The 18,999-nt window shown below is 43.4% G+C and overlaps 1 protein-coding gene across 15 annotated transcripts in view; it reads left to right on the forward strand.

The window, feature by feature from the left end:
* The window catches only part of DAB1 (DAB adaptor protein 1), a 759,978-nt gene extending 741,180 nt beyond the window's left edge, over nucleotides 1–18,798 (forward strand). For 12 of the 15 annotated variants that reach the window (XM_077276888.1, XM_077276896.1, XM_077276897.1 and 9 more), the window contains 4 exons: nucleotides 10,381–10,911; nucleotides 14,340–14,464; nucleotides 15,350–15,445; nucleotides 17,429–18,798. In XM_077276888.1, the coding sequence (XP_077133003.1) occupies nucleotides 10,381–10,911; nucleotides 14,340–14,464; nucleotides 15,350–15,430 (737 nt within the window). In that variant the 3' untranslated portion in view covers nucleotides 15,431–15,445; nucleotides 17,429–18,798. The remainder of the gene's footprint in view (nucleotides 1–10,380; nucleotides 10,912–14,339; nucleotides 14,465–15,349; nucleotides 15,446–17,428) is intronic. The other 3 variants (XM_077276893.1, XM_077276895.1, XM_077276899.1) reach the window with 1 other exon arrangement.
* The last annotated feature ends 201 nt before the right edge of the window (nucleotides 18,799–18,999 follow it).

The following is an 18,999-nucleotide window of genomic DNA, read 5'->3' on the forward strand; positions in this document are numbered from 1 at the left end:
GAAAATCTATGAATAACCTTTCAGCAGACGCTTCGGTATCGATCCTCCACCTGTGGCCAATGATCACGACGTAATAATCCGATTTGTATAAACAGATAGACTGGATAATGTAATATCCCGGACCCGGAGGAGCAGGGGCCCTAATCAGAGGGGAGCGGGGGGCCCAATGATATATCTCTAAGCAGCAATGATCTAGCGAGTCGCTGACGTTCTCATCACGGCATTTATGTGCTACAGTAGTCGGAAACTTTTTGCTATTTTCACTTGTTAGAGTGACCACTATCGTCCTGTCCACTGACGATATGAGGATGTGGCTCCCACCGGCCATCATTTCACTCCCACCGGCCCTCATGTCACTCCCACCAGCCATCATTCCACTCCCACCGGCCATCATGTCACTCCCACCGGCCATCATGTCACTCCCACCAGCCATCATGTCACTCCCACCGGCCATCATGTCACTCCCACCGGCCATCATGTCAATGCCGCCGCCCATCATGTCACTCCCACCGGCCATCATGTCACTCCCACCAGCCATCATTCCACTCCCACCGGCCATCATGTCACTCCCACCGGCCATCATGTCAATGCCGCCGCCCATCATGTCACTCCCACCGGCCATCATGTCACTCCCACCAGCCATCATTCCACTCCCACCAGCCATCATTTCACTCCCACCAGCCATCATGTCACTCCCACCGGCCATCATTCCACTCCCACCAGCCATCATGTCACTCCCACCGGCCATCATTCCACTCCCACCAGCCATCATGTCACTCCCACCAGCCATCATTTCACTCCCACCGGCCATCATGTCACTCCCACCGGCCATCATGTCACTCCCACCAGCCATCATGTCACTTCCACCGGCCATCATTCCACTCCCACCGGCCATCATGTCAATGCCGCCGGCCATCATGTCACTCCCACCAGCCATCATTCCACTCCCACCGGCCATCATGTCACTCCCACCGGCCATCATGTCACTCCCACCGGCCATCATTTCACTCCCACCGGCCATCATGTCACTCCCACCGGCCATCATGTCACTCCCGCCAGCCATCATGTCACTCCCACCGGCTATCATGTCACTCCCACCGGCCATCATGTCACTCCCACCGGCCATCATGTCACTGCCGCCGGCCATCATTTCACTCCCGCCGGCCATCATGTCACTCTCACCGGCCATCATGTCACTCCCACCAGCCATCATGTCACTCCCACCGGCCATCATGTCACTCCCACTGGCCATCATTCCACTCCCACCAGCCATCATGTCACTCCCACCGGCCATCATGTCACTCCCACCGGCCATCATGTCACTCCCACCGGCCATCATGTCACTCCCACCGGCCATCATGTCACTCCCACCGGCCATCATGTCACTGCCGCCGGCCATCATTTCACTCCCGCCGGCCATCATGTCACTCTCACCGGCCATCATTTCACTCCCGCCGGCCATCATTTCACTCCCACCGGCCATCATGTCACTCCCACCGGCCATCATGTCACTCCCACCGGCCATCATTCCACTCCCACCAGCCATCATTCCACTCCCACCAGCCATCATGTCACTCCCACCGGCCTTCATGTCACTCCCGCCGGCCATCATGTCACTCCCACCGGCCATCATTCCACTCCCACCAGCCATCATGTCACTCCCACCGGCCATCATGTCACTCCCACCGGCCATCATGTCACTCCCACCGGCCATCTTTTCCCTCCCACCGGCCATCATGTGACTCCCACCGGCCATCATGTCACTCCCACCGGCCATCATTTCTAGGTCCTCACTGATTGCGTGATTACTGGACAGCGATGGGAATGTTTCAATCAATATTTGGATATTTTACATTTTATCCATCAATGTAAAGAACACTTGAATGTTAATGACAGAACTGAGTGATACTAACTGGAGGGGATCCAACAAGTAATTATGGGCCCTAGCAAATCATGGAGGGGTCCACACAGCCGTCAGGGCAAAGGGCACAAACTCAGCTCGTACAAGCACAACATACCATGCGCATATATCTGCACACGGACACATGACTCATTCCTTCCAAAGACCAAAGAACAGGGGGTGTGCAGAAGAATAGGAAAGGGTTCTTTCCAGTTAGAGCAGTAAGACCACAAGAGGCAGTAATGGCCGACACTATGACAGCTTCTATACAAGGGCTGGATGATTTCCTCAGTACAAATAACATTGAGGGTTATAGATAATTAATTGACAAAATGTATAACTGATGGGGAAAGGTTGAACTTGATCGACTGTGGTCTTTTTTCAACCTATGTAACAGTAGCATAAACATACATGCACACAATCATTTAAACGCACAGAAAACATAGCCTATGCATGCACACAGTCATATGCATGCACACATACATGCACACAGAAACACAGGCATATACAATAAATACCCATGCCGTATACATTTATAAACACAAGTGTACACAGTCAAATATTATACAGACATACACTACACAGAAAAGAGATCATCTGCATATACTGTACATAAACATAGATATATACATGCACACAGCGAAACACTAGCATAGGCAAAGGCACTACATACACGTGCACACATAGTTATAAACACCTACACACACGGACGTATGCATACAGGAATGCACATAGAAGCACAAACAATGTATGTGTGTATATATATATACTCATGCACCTGGACATAAATATACATAAATACATGTAGAAGCACACAACATTTCCACTACTTGCACATTCATACACACACAGAGATGGTACACATTTGTGTGAAAAAGTGTTTGCCCCCTTCTTGATTTCCTATTCTTTTCCATGTTTGTCACACTTACATGTTTCAGATCGCCAAACAAATATAAATATTAGACAAAGGTAACACAAGTAATAACAAAATACAGTTTATAAATGAAGGTCTTTATTATTAGGGGAAAAAAAATCCAAACCTACAGGGCCCTGTGTGAAAAAGTGACTGCCCCCTAAACCTAATAACTGGTTGGGCCGCCCTTAGCAGCAACAACTGAAACCAAGCTTTTGCGATAACTGACAATGAGTCTTTTACTTCGCTCTGGAGGAATTTTGGCCACTCATCTTGCAGAATTGTTGTGATTCAGCCACATTGGAGGTTTCCGAGCATGAACCGCCTTTTTAAGGTCATGCCACAGCATCACAATCGCATTATGGTCAGGACTTTGACTAGGCCATTCCAAAGTCTTAATTTTGCTTCTCTTAAGCCGTTCAAGGGTGGACTTGCTGGTGTGTTTTGGATCCTTGTCCTACTGCATAACCCAAGTGTGCTTTAGCTTGAGGTCACGAACAGATGGTCGGACATTCTCCTTCAGGATTTTTTGGTAGACAGCAGAATTCATGGTTCAATTTATCACAACAAGTCTTCCAGGTCCTGAAGCAGCAAAACAGCCCCAGACAATCTCATTACCACCACCACCATATTTTACTGTTGGTATGATGTTCCTTTTCTGAAATGCTGTGTTACTTCTACGCCAGATGTAATGGGACATACACCTTCCAAAAAATTCATCTCTTGTCTCGTCAGTCCACAGAGAATTCTCCCAAAAGTCTAGAGGATCATCAAGATGTTTTTGTGGCAATACTGAGACGAGCCTTCATGTTCTTATTGCTCAGCTGTGGTTTTCGTCTTGGAGCGCTGCCATGTAGGCCATTTTTGCCCAGTCTCTTTCTTATTGTGGAATCATGAACACTGACCTTAACTGAGGCAGGTGAGGCCTGCATTTCTCAGGATGTTGTTGTGGCTGTATTTTGCGGCCTCTTGGATGAGTCGTCGCTGTGTTCTTGGGGTAATTTTGGTCAGCCGGCCTCTCCTGGAAAGGTTCACCACTGTTCCATGTTTTTACCATTTGTGGCTAATGACTCTGACTGTGGTTCGCAGGAGTCCCAAAGCTTTAGAAATGGCTTTATAACATTTTTTTCCAGACTGATAGATCTCAATTACTTTGTTTCTCATTTGTTCCAGAATTTATTTCGATCGTGATATGATACTTAGCTTTTAAGGATCTTTTGGTCTACTTCACTTTGTCTGGCAGCTCCCATTTAAGTGATTTCTTGATTGAGAACAGGTGTAACAGGATTCAGGCCTAGGTGTGGCAAGGGAATGTGAACTCAGATTCCCAAAGATGTGATGAACCACAGTTCATTTATGTTTTAAGGGAGGGGGGCAATCACTTTTTCACACAGTGCTCTGTAGGTTTGGATTTCATTTTCCCTTAAAAGACCTTCGTTTAAAAACTGCACTTTGTGATTCCTTGTGTTATCTTTGACTAATAGTTAAGTTTGTTTGGTGAACTGAAACATTTAAGTGTGACAATCATGCAAAACAATCGGAAATCAGGAAGGGGGAAAACACTTTTTCACACAACTGTACATGGCGACAAACGCGTGCACAGTCACACGCACATGTGCACATAATGTACATACTTGTTCATACAAGTGTGTGTAGACCATATAGGCAAGTAGCCTATTCAAAGAAGAAGAGGACTTGAACTCTAGTGCTACCGACTGGATGTACTAATCCTAAGGAGCTTTGCCACGTGACTTTAGAAGAAAAACCAAAGTAGATACTCTATTTACAGACACTTGTGGCAGGGTAATTGCCCCTCCCATGGCCTATAAGTCTCTTTACACTGGCATCTCCATAATGAGAGATCTTAACCTTTAGACCGTATAGGCCAATGAGAAAAGAGAGCACAGCTCCCGGGGACATCCTCAGGATGATTTCCTCAGTACAAATAACATTGGGGGTTATAGATAATTAAGTGACAAAATATGTATAATTGCTGGGGAAAGGTTGGACTTGATCGACTGTGGTCAACTGTAACATAATCATACATGCACACAGTCACGTACATGCACGGAAAACATAGCCTATGCATGCACACAGTCATGCACACACACATACATGCACACAGAAACACATGCATGAACCTTTACCCTCTAAAATGCATCTTTGCTTTTTCGGACAATTATTTGGAATGTGTTTGTGTTTTTGGAGGGGGAAATGCGGCATCAGAGTGACCCTCTAAGGACTTCGCCCTTCAACTCACATTTTCGCCTACATTTCACATGCAGATAATACGGCGCAGGTGAAATATTGTGATATTGGTTCCCCACTAAGTGCTCCCTGTAACTATACCCTGTCTGGTAGGATGGACGGGTCCCGTAACACCGTCTGCACACAAATGTACTGAGCTGTCGTCGCTGCAGAAACCCGGGAAATTCTCCATGTCCAATCAACAGCACATGAAACAATTAGACGCGGTCATTCCGTATAAAGGACGGCGGTGTTTACTTAATTCTAAGCAATGCAGCAGGTCGACCATAAGTTTATTCATAATTGAAGACTCTGCTCATCGGTTGGCAGCTTGGTTGGAAGGATTTCAGGGCACAAGATAGATCCACAGCGCCACCTAGTGGCCATGAGTGTAATCCACACATTTCCAGTCCCAAGGTTCTGGGCTCTCATCTCCAGACACAATATATTGCACAAATCGGATTTTCAGATCCACAAAATGCACTTTCTTGACCAATTTAATTCTTTGCATTTCACAGCTAAATTCAGCAGCACGCCTAACCTAAGTGTGTCCTGATCCTGACATCACGTGTCCACAATGCACATCAGCAGAACAGCCTTTATACAGGCACTGAACCAGCAGGGAGCACGAGCACAAGAGTATGCAGCCTGAGGGCGAGTAGAAGACAGTAACTGCAGCTCTGGGTGTGACTGGAGCATTAGATGATGTAGCGTAAACGGTCACTGACATTTAACCCTTTGACGCCAAGGGGTAATTCAGTTTTTGAATTTTCCATTTTTTTGCTCCCCTTCTTCACAGAGCCATAACTTTTTTATTTTTCAGTCAATGTGGCCATGTGAGAGCTTGTTTTTTTTTGCGGTATAAGTTGTACTTTTGAACGACACCATTGATATTAACATATTATGTACTGGAAAACGGGGAAAAAATTCCAAGTGCGGTGACATTTTTTTAAAAAGTGCAATTTCACAGTTGTTTTTTAATATTTTTTTTACCATGTTCACTAAATGCTAAAACTGACCTGCCGTTATGATTCTCCAGGTCATTACGAGTTCATAGACAGCAAACATGACTAGGTTCATTTTTATTTAAGTGGTGGAAAAAAAAATCCAAAATCTCTTAAAAAAAAAAAAAAGGCGCCATTCTCCGTGATATGGGGCCCGATTAGGGCTTACTTTTGCGTGCCGAGCTGACATTTTTATTAATACCATTTTGGTGTAGATATACTATTTTGATCGCCCGTTATTGCATTTTATTGCAATGCAGTGGCGACCAAAAAAACGTAATTCTGGCGTTTTTCATTTTTTTCTCGTTACGTTGTTTAGTAATCAGGTTAATTCTTTTTTATATTGATAGATCGGGTGATTCTGAACGCAACGATACCAAATATGTGTAGGTTTGAATGTTTTTTCCACTGTTTTATTTTGAAAGGGGTGAAAGGGGGTGATTTTAACTTTTATATTTTTCTATTTTTTTACTATTTTTATAAACATTTTTTTTTACTTTTTGCTTGTTTCAATAGTTTCCTTAGGAGACTAGATGCTGCAGTGCTTCGATAGCCTCTGCTACACACAAGCGATGATCAGATTGCCTGTGTGTAGCTAAAATGCTCATGTCAATGACCACCATAGAGGTCTGCTGCAGACCTCTCATTCCGACCCATCGGTGACCCACAACCATGTGACGGGGTCACCAATGGGCGGCATTAATGACTAGTTAACAGCCTCGAGTGGATCGCGATTCTGTCCGCAGCTGTTGCTGGCACATGTCAGCTGTATAGATCAGCTGACATGTGCCCGGAAAGGGCCAGGAGGAGTCTGACATGGACGTACTATTACGCTACATGTCGGAAAGGGGTTAAATAAACTTTGCATGAATTAATAGTAGGAGGGAATAGGAGAAACTTTGTGATATATCTTTTCAGAGAAATCTGCTTCATTCTCCATTTATGAGCCACTTTTTCTCTTCTCCCTTCATCCTGAACTCACCATCCACTCTGGAAAACTACTAAAAAACATTTTGGTCAAAACAAACCAGCGCACTGAGGTATCAGATTACATGTGCCAATTGAAGTCTTTGGAGAAGGAAGGAGGGAAGACCACAGGAGTAAACAGTTAGAGGGAGACATAGACACAGGTGCTGCCGCTTTCCAAAAAAAAAAAGTTTACTGCACAGCTGAAATTCAGGGCTAAACTGCTCAGTACTGCTGTACAATGTCCTCTGTGCTGCTTTGTAGTAAGTGTTTTATTTCACCTCAGAGCTGGATTCACAGCTTCACTTATCAGTACCACTGTATAATGTCTTCCATGCTGCTTTGTACTAAGTATTTTATCTCATCTCAGAGCTGGATTCGGAGTTATATTGCTTAGTACTGCCATATAATGTCCTCTATGCTGCTTTATAGTAAATGTTTTATCTCACCCCGAGAGCTGGAGTCACAGTTACATTGCTTAGTACTGCCATATAATGTTGTCCATGCGGCTTTATAGTAAATGTTTTATCTCACCCCAAGAGCTGGATTCACCAAAACATTGCTTAGTACTGCCATATAATGTCCGCTATGCTGCTTTATAGCAAATGTTTTATCTCACCCCAAGAGCTGGTTTCACAACTACATTGCTCAGTACTGCTATATAATGATCTCCATGCTGCTTTGGAGTAAGTGTTTAGCTCTCCCCCAGATCTGGTTTCACAGCTTCATTGCTCAGTACGTCTGTATAATGTCTCCCATGCTGTTTTGTAGTAAATGAGCTGGATTCACAGCTACACTTATCAGTACTGCTGTATTATGTCCTCCGTGCTGTGTTATAATAAGTGCTTTATCTCACCCCAAAGTTGGATTCACAGCTAAGCTGCTCAGTACTGCTGTACAATGTCCTTCGTGCTGCTGTTTTTGAACATGTGCTACATAAAGACAGGAGAGCAGAGATCCCTTATGTCTGTGAGTGTTGTACATCATAGCAGCCAATCTACACCCACTCGCTTAGAGACAACTGAACACTAGAAATAGAGCTTGCAAAGGGAAAACTGGTGAAACATGAATAATGCAAGCCATGCCATTGCCAGATATAGTGATATTCGTCTTGTACTGAGACAGGATAACTAATTCTGAAAGTCACCTGTAACAACAGGGATACATCTTAACATCTGTCCATAACTCGTGTAGTCTGTCAGGAACAGTTACATTGTGTTTGTCGTCTTGTTACTTATCTAGATTGAAGAAAGCTTTTGCTACTTTTGATTTCAGAGCTAGGTAAGTCCTCCCACAAATTAGATGCAGGAAATATTCTATCTGACTATTGATTATGTCCGATGAAGTCATCGAAATTATCCCGAGGTCAGAAGAGTTTACAAACAGCGACAAACTCCTATGTAGGAAGAGTCCAACTCCAACACTTGGTTTTCAGGGCACCATGATGACATGTGAATGCAGGGGTTATTGGAGGTCGTATCTCGGTTATCCTGCACTGATCTCCTCCCCGTAAGCAGGACGGTACTATGAGCCCCCCGACGGGAGCAGGGGTGGGATACAAGCCTCTCAGGACCCCCGCAATTGTAGATAAGCAAAGGTTTAGGGCAGAGACCTAAGATCTGCTGTGTGCAAAATATTGGCAGCTCCCAAAAATCCCCCCATGTGGTCTTTGTGAACAAGTCACCGGCACATCATCAGTTACATGTGGAGGCCCCCGGATTCACTATGTCACATCAGCAGTTTCATTAAAGGGAATCTGAAGAAGAAGATGATGTCCGGCTGCTTGTTCCGAAAACTTCCGACACTGCGGGATGGGGGGGGGGATTATATATGCAGAGCTCCCATGACCAGCACATTAAAGCAAGATGGATGATATCACCACCAAGGTGTCAGCTTCAAATTAACCCTTAGGACTTCCTCCAAATTAGTCCCTTCACCTCCATAGAGGGGCAGAGCTCGGCCTCCTGAGAAGTCAAGACATGATTAATGGCCACTTCTCTGATGAAGGGAAGACGGGCTTTAATTTAAAGGAGGGGTGCAGTGTGGTGACCCTGAAAATCAGTCTTTGGAAAATTGAAATTTGACAGCTTACATGTTTGTCCTTAATGATTCCGGTAGAATTCAGAATTTATAAAAGTGAGAGCCCCCCCCCCGGTCATATATGTACCCCCCTATAGGGTACATTCAGCATTTCCCCTGCATTGGTATCAGTGGGCAAGTTGCAGATGACCTCCAGGCTACTCTTCATAGTGACTCTCCACTCCACCTTGGGGGTCCCAAACACCGGCGCCCCTCTCCTACCCCCATATTTATATTGTAAAGGGATATTCTGGTGATTCTGAAATTTTGGGAAAACTCACAGTACATTTTTGGTAAATTTATATTGTTCAGTCATCGATTCACTCATCTGACAAGAGTGAAATAATTGGCTCCTTTAAGGGTTACTCTTTTCTCCTATCTTCAGGATGCAGTAAGCTTAGAGGCAGAGAAAGGGTGCGCTCCTGAAGATACAAGACCCACCGTTCCTCTGTTTCTTGGCTCCCTGCTCTCCACGAGACAGTGCTCTCCTGCTGATTGACAGTTTGGACTAGTGGCATGACTGTGCTACTGGTCCGAGCTGAGCTGTCTCCGGTGCTGCTTGCAGAGGTAACGTTATCTCTGCAGCACCAGAGGAGCGCAGGGGAACTAATGCTAACTGGATGCAGCAATCCGTCCAGCTTCAGTGCAGCATTTACAATCTCTAAAGCCAAAAGCTTGCAAGTGCTGCTCTCATTGCCTAGGAGACTGGCCACCTCTGATAAACAATTGAATTAAAATTCAATAGAAATAGAAATACTATCGCACGAGTAATTCAGCAATGTATGTCGATTAGCCGGTCTGAACCTGGAACAGAAGAGCTGCAGTGAATGCGACTTCCCAGTGGCTTCCCTGTAGTCATCTTCAACAGGGAATGAAGACTTTTGCAACGGCCTTTAGCAAGCTTCTCACTCTACCTGGAGCTGCCCCTTTGTAATATTAATCCTTCACTGAGGGTTTATCAGAAAACTGCACAGAATTATATTGTCTTATATCAACATAAAACCTGGAGAGTGACCGCAGTTATCTCCAGTATGTAATTCATCAAATGTCACACAGGAGTCCAAGAAACTGATATATAAGGCGCTGTTTGCAGAATTTCTATTTAATTTATAATGTTATTATGGATAGATTGTAATACTCTGTTTGGCCTGCGGGGGAGCTGTAGTTAAAGTCTAAGGTTCTCCTGGTGATTATATATTTATGGTGATGTCACATATACTCTTTTCTCGGGTCTCGATGTCTCATTGTGATTTTCTTCTGATTTCTTTAAGGCTATGTTGCGATGGGAGCTGTCCAGCCTTCATTCTGGGGACAACCTCAAATGGTTCTTGGTGGCCAGTCTCCAGTTGCTCAGGTCATGCAGGGAAGCCAAACGATAGCGTGGGCTCAACCGGGCCTCTACTCTCCTACTCAGCAACAGCCATGGCCAACCCTTCCCGGCCAGTTTCCACCTACTGCCTTCATGCCAACACAAACTGTATTGCCTTTCCAAGCAGCCATGTTTCAAGGTCCTTCTACCCCGATAGCCGCCGTTCCACCAACCAGTGACTCATTGCGATCAAGTCCTCTAGAACCTGGCCAGAAAGTAACAAAAGAGATGTTTAAGGATTTTCAGATGGTAAACCCCCCTCCGGTGCCGTTGCGGCAGACAGATCCAACGTCCCTCTCTTGTACCTCAGAGGCCTTCTCAAGCTACTTCGACAAAGTTGGGTTGGCTCAGGATACAGACGATTGTGACGACTTTGATATCTCACAACTAAACTTGACGCCTATGACTTCCACTTCACCGTCTACCAATTCACGTAAGTACCAGACTCCAGGATCTTGGGGGCCGAGCTGAAGTGTGGCTTGTGTGCCACCTACGGACCCTAGAATGTCATCCTATCAACCATCTTCTTAAAGGGGTATTCCAGTTTCAGTAAGTAAGGTGTATACATTGTGTATTCAGAATGATATAATTCTAAGGAATTGATGATACAAAGTATAATTGGAAATTGTAAGATCCTCTTAGTGGATACAAATCTGTCCTGGTCACGTAACAGATACACAGTATCCATAAATACTAACATTGGTCTTGTCAATTTTAAAGAGTAACTCAACTTTTATTTACTTATTTTTATAATTGTATCCAGTGTACAAGATTATGAAATGTTGCAAATCACTTTGTTAGGGGATTTGTCTCCATTCCTGTAAAAAAAAATTGCATGTCAGTGGCTTCCAAACCCATGTTTTTCCCGGCATTGATATTATAATGTACTAATTTAGAGTACAGATGATGGCAGTGATGGGTCAGCTCAGCACCAGCGTCTCACTAACTCCTGGGAGAAGCTGCTACAGGAGATTGTTCTGATAAGCAGAAGACTCAGAGGAGGAGACAAGTGCGGTTCCATCACTGCCATCAGCTGTACTCCCCATGAGTGTGTTTTCAGATCAATGCAGCTGAAGGCGGCAAATGGACTGGGGAAAAGTAGAAGTCACTTATATGTAATTATCTTTACAGGAATGAAGACAAATCCCCTAATAAAGCGATTTACGAAGTTTCTGAACTTTTCCCCGCTGGACCAAATTATTTAAAAAAATGAACTTTTAGTTACTCCTTACGGATATTTTAGTCTCGCCCCTTGATGTGCCACAATCCTTCTGACCCTTTTTTTTTCTTTTTCTTTTTTTTTTTCACCTGGGACACCACAAGTTTTTTGACACTGGTCTTGACAAATTGTGGTGTCCCTGGTAAAAAGTCAGCAAAAAAAATCATTCAGCAGGCACCCCAGCAGATTACAGTCCTTTCTCCCAGAGTAGACTTCATACACAGAAGAGGAACGATACACTTATGAATTAATGCAAAAAGTGGAAACAAAAAGTACAGTTAGGTCCAGAAATATTTGGTCAGTGACACATGTTTTGACATTTTAGCTGTTTACCAAAACATATTAAAGATCCAGTTCTATAATCAATATTTACTTAAAGTGCCGACTCTTAGGTTTAATTTGAGGGTATTTGCATTCTAACTGGAGTAAGGATTTAGGAATTACAGTTTTCAAAGGAGCCAAAAGTAGTTGGACAATTATCTCAAAAGCTCTTTAATGGACCGCATGGGCTATTTCCGTGTTAATCCATCATCAATTAAGAAGGTAAAAGGTCTGGAGGTGATTCTAGGTGAAGCATTTGCATTTGGAAGCTGTTACTGTGAACACACAACATTCGGTGAAAGGAGTTCTCAATGGGAGAGAAACAGACGATCATTAGGCTGAAAAAAAGAAGAAATCCATCAGAAAACAGAAATGTTAGAAGCGGTCAAAGCAACAATTTAGTACATTCTACAAAAAAAAAGCGCAGTGGTAAGCTTGGGAACTCAAAAAGGCCTGGACATCCCCAGAGGACAACAGTGGTGGATGATTGAGAATCCTTTCCATGGTGAAGAAAAACCTCTTCACAACATCTACCCAAATGAATAACGTTCTCCAGAAAGTCAGTGTTTAAGTATCTAGGTCTACCATAAAGAGAAGACTTCATGAGAGCAAATACAGAGGGGTCACCACAAGGTGCAAAACATTAATCAGCCTTAAATAAAGAAAGACCAGATTAGACTTTACCAAAAAACATATAAAGATGCCGCCCAGTTCTGAAAAAGCAAAACTAAGATCAACCTGTACCAGAATGATGGGAAGAAGAACGTCTGAAGAAGGCTTGGAATGGATCCTGATCCTCTGTAATACATGGTGGAGGCGGTGTGATGGCGCGGGCATGCGTGGCTTCCAATGGCATCGAGTCACTAGTGGTTATTGAAGAGACTGAAGACAGAAGTAGCTGGATGAATCCTGTGTGTACAGGCGATACTTTCTGCTCAGATTCAACCAAATGCAGCAGGGTTGATTGGACGAAGCTTCACCGGACAGATGGACAATGACCCACAACATTCTGCAAAGGAAAAAAGTGGAATATTCTGCAATGGACGAGTCATCCCCAGATCTCAGACCCATCGAGTCGTATTGGTGACATCATTGGTCTCCAGACTTCAGGCCGTCATTGCCTGCAAAGGATTGTCTACAAAGGGTTAAAAACAAACATTTTATTTATGGTAAAGTTAATTTGTCCGAATACTTTTGAGCCCCTGAGATGAGGAGACTTTGTAGGAAAATGGCTGCAATTCCTAAACTTTTCACAGGAGATTTTTGTTCAACCCCTTTAAATGGCGTCTGTCAGCACAGAATGACTGTCCAAACCAAGTACAGGCGCTCGGTGCGTCCTGGCGGGGCCAATCATTTAACTACACCTTCTCACTGCTTGGTTTCCATCTATTTTGGGTCCCATCTTTAAGTAAACCTGAAAGTCTCCATTTCATTTTAAATCAAAAACAGCGGCCTTCAGAGCTGAAATCACAAACATTCGGCCACTGTCCAAATATTTCTGGACCTAACAACAGTATATTAAAAAGCTACAAAACTTTTCAAACTTTAATTTAAAAAAAAATCATAAATGGAGCATTTTTTTTGTAACTTTGTGATACTTTTCGCCAGGTCCTGTTGTGGGTTCCATCATGTTTTGTTTTGTTTTTTTTTCATTTTTTTTGCTGTCAGCGTTTTATTCCCACTCGAACGAAATGTCAGTAGATGACAAATCTCTTCATTTACCGACTCACGAATCCATCCGCGGCAGCGCCGTTCCTCTACGCGCCCGTGTCTCGCCTGGAAGTGTCCTTTTTCATTAGACATTACATTAATGACGACGCTATTTGCCTTGATGCAAAAATTCATCAATGACTCCCAACTAAAATCCCGATGAAGATGGCGCCAAATAAAAAAAAAATAAAAAAAATGATGCTCCGGCGCTTTCCCCTGATGAATGCATTTGTTTCTGTATGAAAAATGCATCTCAACAGGTTTAGACGGCAAACAGGCTGCAGAGGAAAATTATTAGTTTCGAACCACTGACTCCAAAAAGAATTTGATGGAGTCTGTTTAACGTCTGGCAGGCAAATCTGTAATATTAAATGAAATATGGCTTTCATAACAGGCCATGTTCTTTATCTATCCTCTAACAAATGATTCTTTTATCTCCACCTAAGCATGTCCTCCAGAGCTGCGCTCCTTCTCAATGTCATTTTAATACTCTCCATAATTTTTGGGAGGAATTGGAGCTTTCTTAAAAAAAAAAAAAAAAAAAAAAAAGAAATAAAAATCATGTGTTCTACAATGTATCCTAATTGTTTCCAATGTCATGTCTACTCCAGCCCCTACACCAGCCCCAAGGCAGAGCTCCCCATCAAAGTCCTCGGCGTCTCACACAAGTGATCCCAACGCAGATGACATCTTTGAAGAAGGCTTTGAAAGTCCCAGTAAAACTGTAGAAGATGCTGTAAGTGGTTCTTACATATTCACACTCCGATCCCTTTCCCCCCAGACAATAGAAACCGGTAGATGAAAACTCATTCCTGGGTAGATAAAGGCAGATCGGTCTTTTTTTTCCGTAAGTTCTTTTTTAGATGCCTGAAATGCGTTAGTCATTATTTTATGTTTTGGAGGGACTTGTCATATTAAGCTACACAATGTTAAATGGGAAAAAGGCGACTAAAGTCACCAATGAAAATGTATCGATTGGTGGCATCGGGAATAAAAAGGTGATCATTATTTATTGTAAGCTATGAAGATCCTTACAGGGGTGCCCATGAGGTTCGAGGGCCACTTCTACCTCCAAAGGGGGTGTAATTGTGCATTATGATGAGTTATTGGACATGTATCATTCTTGCACCGCGACCTCTTCTATCTGTGTCCACCACTGGAACCTTACGCGACCAAAAGTTATGAAAAGTTGTGAAAGTTTTACGAACTTTTACACTATGGCTACAAGAAGGTGTCTAATGTCTACTGGGACGTAGAATCAGCCGATGGCTACATTGTTTCCCATGTCGTGACTACACTTCATCTTTATGGACCTCTGACTTTAGGTTGGGACCTATTGGTCACTATTGAGGTCGTTTCCACTAAATGAACTCTCGCTACTTTTTTACTTCACTTTTTCTAACTTCTTTACAACTTTGAAAAAGTGTCCTAAAATTGGGATGTCTGTTATAACCTTCCATCCTGGTACAGTGATCACAAATAACGAACATTTAGTGCAACCCGACGGGTGGTGAGAACCACAAAGGGCCCATGATGCTTCTTCTAACACTTCCTCTGCTTTCTGTACTGCACTGAGCTTTGCCTCCTTTCTCCAACCTGTCCGCCTGTTCTTGTCTTGTAGCCTGATGCTCCTCAGGCGTTAGCCTCTGCCGATGTAGACGAGCCCAGTGGTGACTCTATAAGCCCACAGGTCGGGAGCTAGAGGGCACAGACTGGGGTAGGTATCTGTCCTTCCGACTAATCCTTCTGTTGTGTCATCCATCTCACCACTTTCTTGCTTGGTCTTTTTCCCATTGTGTCTGTGTTCATCAATGCATCAGTGTCTGTCCCTGGTGGTACAGAGGTTAATAAAAAAAAATCCATGTCTTCCTGTCAGCTTAATAATATTCTTTATTATTATATCTTTATATCCCTGGTGTCTCGGAGGTTAATAATGGGATCAATAGTGCATCTGGAGTATTATCCCAGCTATCTGGTGCACTTATAATATTATTCTTACTTATTATAGTTATCCTAGAGTCCACTCCATATTAGGCCGGTTTCACACGTCAGTGGCTCCGGTACGTGAGGTGACAGTTTCCTCACGTACCGGAGACACTGACACACGTAGACCCATAAAAATCAATGCATCTGTTCAGATGTCATTGATTTTTTGCGGACCGTGTCTCCGTGTGCCAAACACGGAGACATGTCAGTGTTCGTGGGAGCGCACGTATTACACGGACCCAAAAGAGTCAATGGGTCCGTGTAAAACACGGACCTCACACGGACGTTCTCCGTCTGGGGTCCGTGTGCGTGCAGGAGACAGCGCTACAGTAAGCGCTGTCCCCCCCACATGGTGCTGAAGCCTCGATTCATATGTTCCCTGCAGCAGCGTTTGCTGCAGAGAAAATATGAATAATAGTGTTTAAAATAAAGATCTATGTGTCCGCCGCCCCCCCACCCCCTGTGCGCCCCCCCCGCTGTTCAGAAAATACTCACCCGCTCCCACGTTGGCTGTCACTCCTTCCTCTCTGCCCCGCGGCTTCCACTGTATGCGGTCACGTGGGGCCGCTCATTTACAATCATGAATAGTCGGCTCCGCCCCTATGGGAGGTGGAGCCACATATTCATGACTGTAAATGATCGGCCCCACGTGACCGCATACACTAGAAGCCGCGGCCAGACCAGGAAGCAGCGAGGGAGGCGGGTAAGTATTTTCTGAACAGCGGGGGGGCGCACAGGGGGTGGGGGGGCGGCGGACACATAGATCTTTATTTTAAACACTATTCTTCATATTTTCTCTGCAGCAAACGCTGCTGCAGGGAACATATGAATCCGCGATGCAGGGTACCAGACGCGTGGGTACCACACGCTCCGTGTGGTACCCAATCGCCATACGGGCGGCACACGTGTGCCGCACGTATGGCCTACGTGAGTTCCCAGGCACACGGACACGGATAACTCCGGTACCGATTTATTCCGGTACCGGAATTATCTGGACGTGTGGGACAGCCCTAATGAAGCCCTACATAAATTAATTGAATGTGTCACAGATTTCCTAAAAAATCAGAATTTTGGGGGATTCGACTCAAAGCAAGTAAAATAGCGGCCATCAGACTGATAACAAGGGGTTAAAATCATGAAACAGAATATACTCCCCTCTACCAGGCCCTCACCTGACTCCTTACACCACATCCGATGGTTGTAAAGTGGGTCATCATAGGACCCTGGTGTCTAGCGGATTAATAAATAGACCTAAGATGTCTGTAGAATCACTAATAATATCATGGCTATAGAGTGGGTAATTATATGACCTTGGTGTCTAGTGGGTTAATAAATAGACAGCTGTTGGTTAAGTCACCTGTGATATCTATAGGATCGCTAATTAAGTCATGGTTATAGAGGGGGTTATCATGTGTCCCTGGTGTCTAGGGGGTTAATAAATAGACCCAAGATGTCTGTAGAGTCACTAATAATATCATGGCTATAGAGTGGGTAATTATATGACCCTGGTGTCTAGGGGGGTTAATAAATTATCTGTTGTCTAATGGGTTAATAATTGGACACTTGTGGGTTAGTAGACCGCTGATATCTATAGGATCACTAATAACATCATGGATATAGACTGGATCCCTGGAGTAAATACATCCCTGGTGATCCAGATGACATTTAGGCACCAGATCTTGAGAGTGAAGCCGATATTTTTTCCCATCCTTAGGTCAGATCAGAAGATCCTATCTACGCTCAGATCAGCAGACCTAAGAAATAGCGATAACGAGCCTGTTGCGCTCCAAGACTTGACCGAAGCTACGGCTGGAAACAGTGACTCAATGGCAGCATTCTTTCCATTGAACCATAACAATGGGTTTTACCTGCGTCCCGGAAGAAGAAGGGGGGAAAAAAAACCCCGGTGAGAACGGAGCACAGGGGAAAAAAAAAACGGAAGACGCACCGGCTCTAACATCTTTAACCCGAAAGCTTTGCGAGGAAAGTTGATTCTAGACTTGATCATTAAATTAACTTTTTTTTTTTTTTAATAAAAAAGGACAACGTGTTCAGTACTTTACTACTCTTTCCACAAATTTTTTTTTTTCTTTATATTTTTATTTTATTTTTTTTTTTTTAATACAAAGTAACAAATGTAATGTAGCAAAAAGTTACGGAGGCTGAGACTGAAGTTTACACCGTTTTTTTGTCATCGTCAATGTTTTATTACAGACTTTTTCAAAATGTCGTCATTTGAAGGCAGTTTTCTTAATTTCACAAGAAGTTGCTCGAAAAGTCACTTTTTTTTTTTCCTTTGGAGGGGCGAGGGTTGGAGGGGGGAGAAGGTCACAGTTTCCGAACACTGGGTACTATAAGAAAATTAGTATTGTTTTTTTTTTTTGTACTATGGCCTCTTGGCCTGGCGAGAGAACATTGGAGGCCTGAGCACCGTTCTAGACCACATTCTAAACACTGTACGGAGTAACGGATATTATAATGACCAGATTGTTATTATTAACAATGGAACTTTCTAATTAAGAAGTTGGGAGGTATTTTTCCTCCGCACTTAACCTTGCTGCTGTTCGGCTATGCAGACAAGATTCTTCTACACGTGCCATTTTTGAAAAAAAATAAATAAATAAAAAAAACTTAACCATTTGCCCAAAAACTCTAGAATAATTCCAAATCTGGATTTGGGATACAATCAGACTTTGTTCTGGAACTTTGGAGGCATGACATTTGTTATAAAAAAAAAAGAAAAAAAGAAAAAAAAAGTTCTGTGATTAAACAAATCATCTCTGTCTCTTTTGTACATTAATGAAAAAAAAATGATTTTTATTTTATAATCGTGACATGAAATTCTTGAAAATGGGGAAAGGCTTTAAATAATTCACTGAAAAATGACAGGTTTTGTAAAGTTAAGAGTTTTTGTTTGTTTATATATTTTTTTTTATTTGAATCTAACACATCGGCTGTTACATTGTAGCAGGAAAAAATAATACAAAGTGTCATAAACAGGGTTCATATCACGTATTTCTTTTTCCACCTGCTGAGTAATTATCCTGTCAAAATCTAATAAACTGAATGGGGATTCTTGTACGACCATTTCTGTTTTATATTAGGAGGAACCGAATTACTTGTGAGACTTATGAAAGTGTTCTCCAAAGAGTCGATTTTCCACTATCCTTCATTATTGAACTAAGGTCCATCTGGGTTGTGGACTTAGGAACTAAAGAGGAAAAAAAAATCAATGAAAAACTTAAGTATCAAGTACGGTATATATTTTTTTATGGGCTTCAGAAA

This window comes from Ranitomeya variabilis, chromosome 8, assembly GCF_051348905.1.
Source record: "Ranitomeya variabilis isolate aRanVar5 chromosome 8, aRanVar5.hap1, whole genome shotgun sequence".
Classification (NCBI taxonomy): Eukaryota; Metazoa; Chordata; class Amphibia; order Anura; family Dendrobatidae; genus Ranitomeya; species Ranitomeya variabilis.